The sequence below is a fragment of the Echinops telfairi genome, unplaced genomic scaffold, assembly GCF_000313985.2.
Source record: "Echinops telfairi isolate 266 unplaced genomic scaffold, ASM31398v2 ScPeMD7_18;HRSCAF=68, whole genome shotgun sequence".
Lineage (NCBI taxonomy): Eukaryota > Metazoa > Chordata > Mammalia > Afrosoricida > Tenrecidae > Echinops > Echinops telfairi.
The window spans coordinates 27082056-27097235 of NW_022103915.1; the positions used below are offsets into that span (position 1 = coordinate 27082056).

Here is a 15180-nt window from a genome sequence, read left to right on the forward strand (position 1 = left end):
TACAAAGTATATTCTTCTTTTCCTGTTTCTGGTCATTGAAAGGGTGAATGTTAGAATGACTGAATTACTGTCTAAGAATTTCCCTTTAAAATAAAACAAGTAGAATGAATTTGAAGACCACTTTTTAGCCCAGCCTTAATATCAGTAATGGATTGATATTACTACTGCCACTACCACCACCCCACTAGGCTCCATCCTACCAGTGACTGGGGAGTTGGCCCAGGGCTGGGCCCTGTCTGTTTCTGTGATGCAGAAGGTCACCATGAGTCAGAGGCAACAGCTCAGCAAAGACCAACGATGGATCAGGACGGTACCCGAAAAAGAAAAATACAAGTTTTCAAAGATATTTTTTTTTTATACAAAACAACCTTATCACCTTCAAAGTATTCTCCATTATATTTAACACACTTGTCAAATCAGCAATTCCATTCTTGGAAACATTTTTCAAACTCATCTGTTTGGAAGGCTGGCAGCACCTCCCTCGTTTTTCTCTTCAACTCTTCCACATCATGAAATCACTGTCCTTTCATGTCCCTCTCCATTCGTGGAAACAAAAAGAAGTTGCATAGAGTGAAGTCAGGTGAGTAAGGTGTGTGGGGCAAGAGAAGCATGCTGTTTTTTGCCAAAAAACTGGCACACTGAGATGGCTGTGTGAGCAGGTGCATTGTTGTGGAGGTGCCACGAATCAGGTCTATTTTGTCACACTGTTCTGAAATATTTCCAGAACCTCTAAATAGAAAGCTTGATTAACAGTCTGACCTGGTGGAACAAACTTCAAAGGCTCTACAAGTCAAAATGTATGTTTGGGAAGTTGACGGACATCCAGAATGAGGTTTGTCATCAACTGACATTTCATCTTTTTTGAAACCAGAAAAACACTCGTATTTTTGAGTTTTTTTCCCTTAGTGCTGTCCTTCTAGGCTGTGTTCAGCATAACAACAGTTTCTATGGCATTTTTCCCGTGCAGGAAACAAAATTTCACAGTTGCACGCTGTTCTCTTAAATCAGCCATCAAAAAAAACAAGACTTGAGTGAAATTGCTTTTACAAAAAAAATCACTGTGACCAGAGAGAAGCTTCGCAGGGGACACCACTGAATGCACTAACTGAGAGCAAGCTGTTAAATGCTAGCCTAGCAGTGGAAATGTGTACTAAGAAAGCTCCACCCAGCAGAGCTTGTTTTGTTTTGTTTTTAGTTACCCCCTTGTATATCAATAAATTAGAAAAATAATTTATTTAAGACTTGGAGAGGAGGGATGCTGGCTATTGCACTGGCAAGCTATTTTAAAACACCCATGGATAGTGGGCAAGTCACAGCGGGCAAGGCCCACATGGGCTTGGTCAGTACCACTTCCCCAGCCCTGCATGCATCCTGGCATGCTAGAGACACACTGTCAGCGCTTACTGGAGGTCAAAAGGCGTTGCTTGCAAATGTTGGAGGGTGAACATGCTGACTTCAGAGAGGGCACATCATATTGGAAATTCCTCTTTTCCTCATAGCTTAAAAAAAAAGTTCCATAGGAGACCGTAATAAACCAGGAGAAATCTATTTGTGTATATTTGGGAAAAGGGAACACTGGTGGGCCTGTGGATTAGGTATTGGGCTACTAACCACAAAATTGATGGTTCAAACCTACTAGTCACTCTTTGCTCCCATGAAGATTTTCAGTCATATGCAGTGGCTAAGACTCAAAATTGACTCAATGGTGGTGTTTGTGTGTGTGAGTGTGTTTGTTGTTCTTGTTGTTATACCTAGGCCAGGTGCACAACCACTGCTTTGCACACCGGAGCAAAAGACACTGGGGGATACAACAAACCTAAGCACACAAGGGAATGCACATTTATTCTTTTCTTTCAACAAATGTTTCCATCTGGTTACACTTTTGCATTTTTTATAAACAGTATGTCATAAAGACAATCAAATTTTACTGATTCAAAGTATTCAATAACTTTAAGTGCTATCAAAGTCAAGTGTGTGTGAGCGTGATATGTATATATGTATCATATATATATATATATATATATATATATATATATATATATATATATATATATATATGCTTGAAATTTATATATTCTTTAGTACCAGCCATAGAGAGTCGTGATGTGTCAGAATGAAGGTTATGGCAGTGGGTTTTTTAAGATTAGCCAATGCAGCTTGATAAGAACTGTTCTATACTTAGAAAATAAAATGTTTTATGATATAACTACACAGACATAAAATCTGTGAGTAATAAATAAATCCAAATTAATAATTGACGAGGAGGGAAAAGATATATCACTTAGAAATCTGAGAAATACTGTCTTTTATGTTTTGTCTACTGGAATTTAATTGAAGCATCCCATCAATGCAATGTGCACTAATAAATCAACTATGCCCACTTACACATTTTTTCCAACCAATGTTACAAGATGAAAACTACACCCCCAAATATCTTCAGTGTCTGTGGAAAATTTCTAAATAAAAAAATAAATACATTTCATATTTTTAAAGCAGCACTTTAAAGTCATCACTGCCAAAAAAACACAGAGCTGTTAAAATCAGGCAATTTACTTTTATGTTTAAAATAAATCTATTTCCCCCCACAGACTTTCAAAACATTAGCAGGGAGGAAAAAAGAGAGAGAGAGAAAGCAGGCTTCTTTAAAAAACAAAGTGATTTCAGACGTCAAGAGAACAAATCAGCGGTGGCTGAGAAACAGATGAGGCAAGAGATGGAAATGCAATATTGCCTCTTTTTATTATAATTAGATATTTATAGAGCACAGACGAGTTTATTTTCATAATTAGTGGCTGGCATTGCATTTGCTTGATTTGCATAAACAGTTGGCTATCAAGTCAGTAACTTATTTACAGGGCTCTTGAGTCCTAGCTGGGGCACGAGGGGCTTAGCTTCCCACATCAAGCCTTTTTAACGTTATGACCAGTGAAATACTGCCTATAATGACATCATGGTCAAGTTCATGTGGCTTGATTGTCTCTTTCAGTTTGACCAATGGTGACTGGTTCAGCACTTGAAGGTCCATTGCCAACTCTATTTTGGAAATACATCCATCCTTGAAAGGACCTCCAAATTTTGAAAGATTGAAGTAGATTTTTAGGGTTAATACAATCCAGACCAGTAGATAAGAAATTCTCTAGAGCAAAAAGAAACACCACCTTTTCAACTGTAACAACCACGGCAGTTCTTGGCACTAATGGCAGGTGTCTGTGACTTCTCTTTCTGATCATTCTCAATGTTACTCATCTGCACATGCCTACACCACTCCACAAGACAACTTCACCCAATACATGGAGCGGGTTCCCTGGACCGTACTATCAGGCGTGAGAGGAATTCCTGATGTCTACTTCCATGAAGAGTTAAAGTGTGAGAAGCTTACAAGGACCATCCTACCCTGCTCTCTGGGATCACCATGAGCCGGCATGGCAGTGTGTCCTTTGAGAGTTTTTGATTGCTGCTATGAGCAAAAAGAAAAGTAATCCAGCACACTGCCAAGGACTCCCTAGTCACATCCAGCAAGCACTCACAGACAAATATTCTAGCCCAAACTCAGAACGTGGGGCCCGTGGACCAAACCATTTGGTCAGTGTGGATATGTATGTGTAGTTTGAGAATCTGTACATACATAGAATCATACATATATACAAAGGAGAGAGAGCGCTAACATTAGGGAGAGAGATGGCATGAGCTGACGGTTTCGCTGCTGTTTCCAGTGTATTCTTCCTTTTCAGTAACATTTGTGAATTGGATGTGGGCAGTAGCTGGACAGCTGCGACTCCTCTTGAGTGTGCCATCTTCCCTGCACAACTGCAATCAACTAGAGCAGAGTCTTCAACGGGACTTGCTCTCCCGTTTGCCACAGTCCCCACTACTCCCTATCGTTTCTCTTACACGAAAGTTTTTCTTACTGCTAGGCCTTCTCTTTGTGATATCCTTCCGTTCCCTGTAGGCATCTGCGTGTGCGCAACGCTGGCTACCAGTTCTGAGTCAAGGAAAAGTATCTGATAACTTAGTCCAGCATGGGCAAGCCTCAAATGCCAACAAACAGAGGAAGAGGGAAGAGAAGATGGAAAGGAGCCAAATCAAAACAGATGGCCAAGGGGGCTTGCTGGAAAACTCCGGTTAGCTTATTTTAGGTCGCCCTTGCTTTTGCCCCAGTGCCACCCCAAAGCCTCCTGGGTAGAGTTTTGATGGCGCCCACCCGAAACATCCTGCTCACTTTTGTGAGTTAAACTCCACACTTCTTCCAACGCTGCTTTTTTAAAATGACAATATCTGAAGGCTGTGGAATTTTTTTCTCTAATAAGCTGCAGAGAGTAAATCCAAAGACCCTTCTGCCCTTCTCCCTCTGTGACTCACACATACCAAGCCGAGACGAGATCTGGCTAAAGAGAACCAGAGCCAGACATGTGGTCTCTCTCCGTGACTGTGTGGCGCTCTGTGGCTCTGTTGGTTGGGTGAAGGAGGGTAGAGATCAGAGACATAGGCTGGGAAATAGAGTGATTCCATTAACTATATCAGTGTTGAAAATACTAATCCTGTCACCCCCACATAGATCTAAAACCATTTTTGCTCAAGTAAAAAATGCAATTACTCCATTATGTGATCATTCACCAAGCACAACTCTGGACAAAACGAAATGCAATGTGCGCGACAGAGATGATCAAGATGCAGTCCTTGTTCTTAAGGAGGTCGGGGACAGAAACACACGCATAAATCTGGTTGAAGGAAGCACCATGGGTACCTGACAAGTGAAGCACAAAGACTAGTGCGACCCAGGAAGCTTAGATCTTAAAGGATGGAGTGGGGGAGAAGATGTTTAAGCACATAAGGATGTTTAAGAAACAGAGTAAAGGCCTGAAGGCAGGGAAGCTCACGATGCACACAGACCAAGCCGCTGAGTACAGTGCATAGGAGGGCTGCCAGGGCGGGGTTGGGTAGGGGCGGGGTTCGTTGTGTAGCAGAAACTAAAACTGGGAAGGTACCTGGACAATTAAATACTGAGAATCCATCTGAAGTTTTGACTAGATGATCTATGTGCTCAGATTCCACGTTAACGTTGTTTTGTTTCCACTTCTGGAAGATGGATGACATCGGATACAAGACAGAGTGTCTGAGTCCCGACTGCACATCGAATCCTACCTCGGGCACCGCAGGACATTCACGAGTGAAGATGCTTGTCTTCAACAGGCTCGCAATCTAGTAGAGGAGGCTGGCCCCAGTCCCAGCCAACTTGAATGTGAGGCATTCGAAAGACACAGGAGAGAACGGCCATGTCTGATTGGATCATTTAAAGGTGGCAGCAGAAGGGAGGGGGAGATGTTTGGAAATCTAGGCATGCTTCAATGGGCAAGCAAACGGAATGGGGGCTGTGCCTGGAGAGGAACACAGAAAAGCCCAGGAGAAAAGGAAAAGTCAACTCCGACCGACTGGCATCCTGTGTGCTGGGGCAACAAGTTGGCACCAGAGAGTAACAGGGGAGACGGCAAAAGGTAAGCAGCTAAGCCAGGAGGGTCCTTTGGAAGTGAGGTGGTGGATTCTGCGCTCCCTTGGAGTTAAGCAGTCCGAGGGCCCTGCTCAGGCAGGAAGCAGATGCAGGCAGGGAGGCTCATCAGGCTGGGGCAGGAATGGGATGAGCATGTTGATGGGGAAGACAGGTGCAAGGGACATTCTGGAGAAACTCAACAAGAACCTCTCAATCGGTCGCCGATGCATAGGAAACGGTGAGGAGGCAGATGGCCAGAAAGCGATTCCTGGGTTTCAAGCCCAGATGTTTAGGAAGATGGCGGAACCATGAATAAAAATACGCAAGTCCTAATGGGCTGCCATTTGTGGAAGTTGGCATCAAGGCTGGCACTGGACATACTGAGGTGACAGTACCAGTAGGTCAGTACAGTACCATGTGCTACAGACAATACAAGGTGACAGGCTGGAGTCTGAGACAGGCCAAGGCCAGGGTGGCCACTGGGAGTTGACCACGTGCAGGTGATCCTACAGTTGAGAGAGGCAGTATGAGCCACAATCAGGCAGGGATTAGAATCTGAGTTTGATCCCCACAGAGCTGCCATCTGACTTACCTTATTTCACTTTATGAGTCTTAGCACCTTTAGCCACCAAGCAAGGACACCACCACCCCAGAATGGTTGGGAGCATTAAATAAGGCCCTTCAGTTGTGTGCATAGCACAATGGTTGCCTCAGGGGACCCCTCAGTACCAATTCTGGACTACTACGGCAGGCAAAGGAAGAACATGAGAACCTCATAACAACTCCCCCAAAGCACTAACAGCATCTATTTTGTGGGATGTTTTCTGGGACCAGAGAAGGAAAGGGAGAGGGACAGATTGAGTGAGACAGACAGACAGATAAAACAATGACTGTCATGTATTTTCTTAGAATCCAATGTGAGGGGGGCAGGCAACCAGGACACCTCCTTCAGCAAGGCTGAGTCTTGGGCATAGATTGGTGGGCTTGCAGAGGAGGAGCAAGAGCCCACAGTCCCCAGGAGAGTCAGATAGGTAGAGAGGAGGAGGTGGCAGCCAGGGGATACTGGTCGTCAATAAATCCTCTTCCCCCTTCCTCCTCACCTTTCAGCAGGTTCCAGTCTAGCACATGGGTGAGGGCTACGTAGGACAGACTTCTGAGAATGAACTCATATGTGATTTGCATAAAAGGAACAGGTCATCAACCAAACCCCAAGGGGAACGCTTGCACGGCTCCCAAGGCAACCATACATAACTTTTCCAAATAAATCCAGAAAAGCACAAGACTCAAGAGAGAGATGGTCCGTTGTCTGTCTTGTCATCCAACAGTCTCTTCAGTAACTTGCCAGCCCCTTCGGTCTCCAGACCCCTTCTGCCAAAACCCACATTCCCCAGAACCATGACTTGCCTGCCTTCAAAGGAAATGGCATGCAGCTTTGCCAAGACAAGGGCTGGAGAGATAGGGAGGATGGGGTGGACTGGGTGCAGATACATAGTTGAAATTTATCAATTAACCTCTCCCTTCACTCCCAAACAGCCAACCCAATTTGAGCTGGCAAGCCGGGTTCTTTGGGCTCGGGGCTCTGACAGCTTTGATTAGCAATGGATGAGTGAGTTCTGCTACCCACAGGTGTGAAGCGCTGGCAGGCAAGTCAGAGCCTCGAAGCACACCCACCACCGCTCAGCATCTCACCTTCTTCCTGCCTGGCTGGCAAAAGACTGACTTTATGACATCCCAGGTTCCCCCCTTCTCCTCATCTTACAGTACAAATGCATTCTCCTTCCTGTTCGTCCACACCCCAAGAACGACCCTTCTTCACCATCACCCTCAAGCAGAACATACCCCCTCCCACAAACACAGCCAACACAACACAGAGGAAGAAAGAGTCCCACATAACCACACGAATTCAAATATCCAATAATTCACCAGCCCCCTCCCCTTATCCCACTGTGATCCTTCCCTCCGCTTACTCCCCCATTTAGTCATCCCCATGCAACGGAACCAAATGGTTCATCCATCGTGTCACAGCCCCCCATTTCCAGAATACATTTCTTGGGACTGCTCTGGAGGGGAGCCCAGCTTCTCCACAGAACCACCCTCCGAGCCCTCCCCCCAACCCCCGAGTCCTTCTCGAAACAGGGCCACCTCACAGAGAAGGCTCACTGTGATTTGTGGGAAGCAGGCCAATGGGGGAACCCTTTGCCCAGCCACTGAACAGGAAACGCTCTGCAGGGACATGACAGGAGAGCCTTGACCCTTTAATTATTTGTTTATTTCAGTCATTGGTTCTTTGGTTGTTTGTTTGTGTTTTGCTTTGAAAGCATCAAGTTGTAATCTGGAGTGTATTCATCAAAATCGACCATTCCCCCCAGATACATGAATATTTCAGAAGGCAGACTGAGAGTCATTCATGATCAAAAGGAAAAGAAGAAACGTGATCTCTACCTTTACTTCTACCTACAGAAATGAAGCGGAAGGTCCCATTAGGAGAGGTAATGTGATGTCCACCGGGGAGGCAACGAGAGAGACAGAGAGAGAGAGAGAGAGAGAGAGCGGGGAGAGGAACACGTCACCACACTGCAGACACACCAATAACATGGGCTGAGCACGCATCCAGAAGCCGCAGCGCTAGCACGGCAGCACCCTGAGAAGAAAGCGCAGAACCAGTGCACACACGTGGCGCTTCAACAACGAGCAGGGAACAGTGTGACCAGCAAGGCTGCGTGCATTGCTTCGTGGTTAAGCTTTTGTTTCTTCTCAGTCTTTTCCTTCAAACAGACAGACAAACAAACACGACAAACTTGCCATGCAAAAGCCCCGAATAGCTACAGGTATCGGTCACCACCCTCCCGGAACCCAGCTAAAGCTGGGCCGAGCAGCAAGGGGAAAGTCTCAGAGACCTTCGCCCTCTTGCATTTCCCCCAACATTCCGATGGGTCAGGGGGAAGCAGTGTGTGGCATACACAGACAGGTGGAACATGTAAAACATACATAAATATCTGCGCACATACTTATGGGCATCAAGAACAAATCCTGGATTTCCGCTGGAGACCAGACAGCAAGGTCTTTTTCTTGCATGTTAAAAGACTAAGGAGACAGGAAGGAGGCAGGGGAGCACTGGGCTTTGAGGTGATCAGTGGATGGGGCAAGAATGGATCGAGAGTTGGGGAGATAGTCTCAGAATGGGAGGAGGAGGGATAGGGCCCGAGGATCATCCTGACAACAGGCCAGATGAAACTGCGAGTCATGACTTAAAAGTCCAGTGGCACTGAACACCCAGGTGGACCCCACTTCCTTTCCTGAGAACTCCAGAGGAATCCAGGGCACCTGGGCTCTCCTTGACCCCACTGTCTACGAGACTCTTTTTCTAGAAGAGAGTCACGTGTCCCTCCAGGTTCCCTGTACCTGCGTGTCTGGAGATTCTACACTCGGGCATCTTTGTGTCGGGTGCCCCAGAGAAGTCCCGCGTGGGGGTTTGGGAGCATGAACCAGGTGTACAGTATGGGTCCTCCTGGTGGTTTTCGTATCAATGTTTCCATTCAGCTTTCCAAAAATCCTGGATTGCAATCGTGGGCCTATCATAAACCGAATCCAGATTAAAACTATCCCTGCCTGCCTAGCCCCTCTACTGCAACTGTATGCCATAAGGGACTCAGTCCTATCAGCTTCTGGACATCTGGGAGAAGTCCTCGGGGGGCCTCTGGGAGCATCAGCTAGGGGATATTCTCAAGGGCCCTGTACCTGGATGCTGGGCCCATTTGTCCTCACAGGGGGGCCGTCATAAGGCCAACACTCCTAGAGTTCGGCTCTTCCCATTTCCTGGAGATGTAACTGAGTCGCCCAAGCACTCAGACCTGAGGTCGACACCACGCATGCCCTATTTGGACCCACTTCAGGGTTCTCTGCCGTAGGCACTTGCTTTTCTCATGCTTCTGTATAAACAGAGAGACCCAGACCTCTCCCAGGCCCAGCTAACACTGAAGAACTCAGCCGGGTCCTTCCTCTAGGTCTGCTCTTCCCTGGATCATCTCTCAATGAAGCATCCAGAGTGTTGTGAATCTTGGCTTGGGTCTGTGGGGGGGATATCTCTCATGGCCCCTGTGCCTCTCCCTGCCTCCTTGTTTAATTTAGGATGCCCACGATGGCCACCCTCTCTGGCCACCATCAACAATTTTCTGTTGGCCTGGGTGGTTCTAGGTCAGATCACGTGCTCCTGTGTGATGGGCCCCACGTGAGTGAGTAGAGGAGGAAGATAGGCCAGTCCTTCAATGAGGTAGCTTGTTGGTACCCACAGGCGCAGTCCACCTTATGAACAATGGGGGGAAATGAAAGTAGCCCTCCTTCTGGTCTCCTTAGCTCCGCTCCCTGAGCGGCACCAAATCTCATGTGTATTTGAAAAGAGACAGACAAGAAAAATTAAAGTACAATCTTTGGGTGACAGGGCAAAGCAGGTGGAGTAATCTTGCAATCACCCCAAGACTCAGGAGAAACACAATGGGAGCAACTGAACAGTGAAGGAAGAGGCCGTTTCCAGTAGGTGCAGTTCCTGAATCCTGATTCAGGCTGATAATGTGGAAAATTTTTATTTAGGGGAATGAAAAAAAAAAAAGAAGCTTCCTTCACAGCCCACCCTGTGCTTAGCTGAGCTGAATTTCCTGCACGGCTCACTCCTGCATATTTGAATATTTTAGGTTGCAGATGCTGAATTTACAGATCTTTATAGATGCAGTTTTCTTATGGGTGTATAATGAGTTAGAATCCGGCCACACCATTAGCGTGTTTTTTCCATGGGTTTTGCTTTTCTATAAAACGGGTAACAGTCAAACCCCAAGGGTTTTTCCTTGGACCATGTGTGGCCAGAAAGCCATTACAATGGGGAGTGGGTGGAGGGAAGACAACAAGCAACCCTGTCCTCAGATTGGGATCCAGGGAGAAGCCCTGCCCTCAAGACCACCCCAGGGCTGGTGGGGAGGAGCAGGAGGAGGTTAGCCGCTCCGGTGCTCAGAAATTGGCTTCATTCACCCCCATTATCAACGCAGTCATGCCCTGTTTCATGCTTCCCTTTCAGAGGCAGCGGGGCGGGGCCAGCCCCCGGATGACAAAAGGTGGTGGAGAATGGGGAAGCCAAGGGGATGAAGGCCGCAGGGACCAGGATACATGATGAAAGGTGCCCCCATCCCACTGCAAGGCAATCCTGTGGCCAGCTGGGCCCACAGCAGGCAGGAGGGCCAGCCAGCGTGTGGCCTGCCAGCCACTATGAGGATCTGAGAATCAGCCAGAGACACCGAGGCAAGCAATTCCTTCAGGCAGCTGCTGGACCAGGAGCGCCAAGCACCTACCTTGTTCGCTCATCATGAGGTGAGAGAGGCCTAGAGGACAGGAAACAGGGGGGGTGAAGGAAAGGGGAAGGGGAAAAGAAAGAAGATCAAGTTAAAGCCCCAAATGCAACACAACCTTCTGTTACCTTTCTGCCCCCAGGTGTGATGGGGAGGAGGAGCTGCAGGGACACACACACTCAGGAGCCTGCCACATGCACTGAGACACCAGCCTTCCTGCTGCAGGCCAGGAGGAGCCCGCTCCCGCCCGCTCTTGGCTAAACTACCTAGGCTCACAAGAACTTCCGGCTAGGACTGCGTTACCGCATAGGTAGGTTTTGTGATCGGTGTATTTATGACAATTTGGATTCATCCGGAAGGACAATCCAGATGCCAGGCACAGTAGGTTTCTTTCTTTCAAGTTACTTCGCAAAGTCAGACAAGGTCATGGTAGTAACACACGGACCCTCCCGAGAGCAACGTGGAGCAATCTCATCCCTCCCCATCCCACCACCACTCGAGAGTGCAGGCAGACCCCTTTCCTGGCCCCATACAAAGTGTCCTGGTTTGGTTGTTTTTTCTCCCCACAAATAGTGAGGGAGACGATTCCCTCTTTCCCACAAGTATGACATTGTGGTACACGTGCCAAATCCGGTCTGCGGGTAAGAGTTTCTTGGACAACTTCTAACGGCTCTCCTCCCCAGCCTTGTCTGGGTCCAGTGACACAACACCCTTCCTTCACTGTGATTTCACCGTCTTTCCCCAATAAGCTCTTCATGCTTCAGCAGGGAGGTCCAGCCCGCAGGGACTGGGTCCCAGAGGCTGAGTTGTGAGAAGAATGTAAGCAAGGTCCCAACGAGCAAATAACCCAACCTCTGGCTGTGGGCTCAGGGAAGTCAGGCAGGTGTATTGCAAGCTCATTGACTCAAGGAAAGCACAAAGCTGGATAGATCTATTGAGAGGAAAGATTTCTAACCAGTCACCAGCTGCACGAATTATTTGAACTTCTATTGTTTTTATGGTAACTGGATACATTTCACAAAATCCAGAGTCCTGCACTCCACCCCCTCTCCCCACCCCAACTCTCCAACCCCACTCCCCACCCCCGCCCCAGAGATTCTTCACTAGCAGTGAAATTCAGGGACACAGAGGATTAGTACAAGGAGAGAAATTGGTAAAGAATGGAAATGTCTCCAAATGTTTCCGGAGATTACTAGAGATTTAAGAAAGCAATTGAAGGGGAGGAAAAAAAATAGGCCAAGCAAATGACTTTTAAAAGATCAATGACATATTAAATACATAGATACACATGCCATAAATGTCATGGAGTCTATTTTTTAAAACAAATTTCATGAAACTCTAGCCCTCTTTTAAATGCACATTTCTGGCATTCATTTCTCGAGGGCGAGGATTAATACTCAGAGATAAATGGAATCAGACCAAGGCAAGTCATTCTTATGATTTGTTTTGTTTTAAAAGAAAAATAATTTTTACTGCTGGTTTTTTTAAGGAAGAGGAGGTAGTAGGGAATGAAGACAAAAAGCCCTAGATTTGCCAAGACACGGCCACAGAAATAACTATTTCTAAGGTGCACCTGACCCAAGCCATGGTATTTTTCCCATCGCCTCATCTGGATGCAAAAGCTGGGCCGTGAATCAGGAGGAGCAGAGAAGAATGGGTGCTCTTGAGTGATGGGGTCGGGGAAGAACATCGAATGTACCATGGGCCACCAGAAGAGACTTCTCTGCCAAGAACATAGCAGTCTTGGAAAAAGTACAGACGGAGCGCTCCTGAGAGTGAGGATGGTATGGCTTCATCCCGGGTACTTTGGACATGCCGTCAAGAGAGGCAGGGCCATGGAGATGACCGTCATGCTTGGTAAAGGAGAGGGCCAGCAAAAAAAGAGGAAGACCCAATGGAGGGTGAAACATCCAAGGACAAGCATTTGGGGCCACCATGGAGGGAAGAAGGAGGAGAAAATACCAGTTGCCCTGCAGTCAGTTCAGACTCACGTGTGACAGCCATGGGATTTTCCATCGCTTACTTGCCAAAGAAGACAGCCAGGACTTTCTTGGGAGACACCTCTGGGTGCACTTGAACCTCGGCCTTTTGGCTTTATGACCATTTCCCTCACCCATGGACTGACTCCATGTGCCCCAGAGGGCTACCTCAAAAATGTATCGAATGAATAGAATCTTCAAAGTCCGAGAGAAAACAAGACAGTGGGGCCATGCTTTACATGTCATGGGTGTTTCTGTAAAGCAGTGTTTCCCAAAATGCATGTCATTGACCACTGACATCCACCACCTGGGGACATTATTAAAGAGGAAGACCCTGGGCCCCAACCCTGGACTCATGTGTCTGACTGTTGGGGAGGAGCTGGGGCAAGATCTGCATGTTAAAGGAGTTGCCCAAGTGATTGGCATGCTCTCCGGGACTCTAGCGCTCGCCCCGTAGAGTGGCAAATCAATCACATTTGAGTAAATTAAATTGTATGATAAATGCGCCAAGAGGAATTGGATATGTAATGGAACCCTACAGTGAATCCTGGTGTAAAAGAAAAAATCCTTTTAACATGCAAATAACCTACCACCTGTGTTTTTAAAATTCAAATATGTACTTATCAGGTTTTATTAAGCTGCATATGTACTTGCAGTATCGCTACTCAATACAAAGGGGGATATTCTTCAACTTAAAAAACCCTTAAGTAGTAATATCAGGCCAGGAAAGCAGATCCAGAGTCCTGAAAGCAAAGCATTGGTTTCTGCAGGTCATGAAGCTGAATGGGCAAAAATAGGGGTAGCAAGAGAGAGGGCAAGGATAGGGCAATAACTGTCATGGTGGAGAAAACAAATTACCACGCTCACCATTGAGTTGATTCTAACTCATGGGCTCTCTATAGGACATAGTAGATATATGCTCCATAGGATTTCTAAAGCAATAATCCTTTCCAAAGGCAGGCTGCCTTGTCTTTTCTCTTTCTTCTACCACCACCACGACTGCACCACCCAAAACAAAAAATACCCCCTGTCAGCCAGGCCGTACCAACTCAGAGCAACTCTATAGGACAGAGTAGAACTGCCCTGAGTCTCTGAGACTGTAAGGGAGTAGAGAGACCCATCTTTCTCCCTGGGAGCAGGTGGTAGCTTTGAACTGCTGACTTTGCAGTCAGCAGCCCAACTCGTAACCACGTTGCCACCAGTGCTCCTTAAAACCATAGTGGGAGGGCAGGGCAAGAAGAATGGCTATAAAATCATAGAAACCAATATTAAAACAAAACAGGAAGCTAGCGTTTCTCAACATGTCCTCCATCGAGGTCCATACCCTTCAAAGAGCCGTGTTTCCATCTCTCTAACACTTTCCTGAAGAATGCTGCACTCTTCCATTTACACCAAGAAACAGCAGTCGCTGGAAGGACCCAAACTGTGTTCCTTTTAAATAGCCTTTGAGTTTGGGGAACAAAAGAAAGTCTGAAGGGGCAATATTAGGGCTGGAGGGTGCTTGGGTAAGGTTTCCCGCCAGTCCTGGCTCCCCGGAATAAGCAAGTGTATGGTCATGATGGGGCAGGGAATTCACACGTACAACTTTCCTGAACTTTCCTTCATACATGCAGATTCCCGTTTTCTTAAAACCGCTTCATAATAAGCACCTGTGATTTAACTGTTGTCTTTTGAAAAAATCTATGAAGATCATCCCTTTGGGATCCCAAACCTTTAGAGCTGGCCTCTCTGCCTGGAATTTAACGGGGCTAAGTAAATCCCCTTGAAAGCCACTGTTTGAATTGGACATTTTGGGGGGCAGGGGGAAGGCATCCTAATGAGATTCAGACAAATGTATAATTGGGCACACTTGTCTAAAGCCATCAGCGGATTACCGAGACCTGTTTAAGCACACTTTCTTCAGAATAAACTCCCACATGTATGAACTGAAACTGTAGTAGCACTACATTTTGACTTATCCTGTATACTTTGGATTTTATATTGCCTTGTGAAAAGGGATTTTATTATGCTTCCTGGTACTTTTACATCAGTGTCTTTTCTTGTGCAAACCTGTCCTCATAGCTAGAAAAGTTCAGAACTACAACTCAAGAATTGCAAAGCTGTCAGGTGTATTTTTAAATTCTATTTCTACTCCTGGTCCAGTCTACAATACTCCTAGGTGCTGGACATCTCAGACCACCACCACCCTTTATCAATGAATGGAGGAGCCAATCATCAAGCAAACAATTCAAGTACCTACTTGGGGCCAAGGCTAGATGGGGGGGCCAAGGAATACATGCAAGTATAGTACAGGTCCCCTGACCTCCAGGAGCTTAGATTCCACTGGGGAAGGGATGCATACCTGCGTGTGTGTGTGTGTGTGTGTGTGTGTGTGTGTGTGTGT

General features: G+C 46.6%; 1 protein-coding gene across 13 annotated transcripts in view; it reads right to left on the reverse strand.

Moving 5' to 3' along the window:
* Nucleotides 1-15180, reverse strand: part of NRXN3 (neurexin 3) — a 1902419-nt gene that overhangs the window by 1742069 nt on the left and 145170 nt on the right. For 11 of the 13 annotated variants that reach the window (XM_030884921.2, XM_045287970.1, XM_045287968.1 and 8 more), the window contains exons 4-5: nt 10822-10851; nt 7928-7939 (exon numbers count right to left, since the gene is read on the reverse strand). In XM_030884921.2, coding sequence (XP_030740781.1) covers nt 7928-7939; nt 10822-10851 — 42 coding nt within the window. The remainder of the gene's footprint in view (nt 1-7927; nt 7940-10821; nt 10852-15180) is intronic. The other 2 variants (XM_030884919.2, XM_045287965.1) reach the window with 1 other exon arrangement.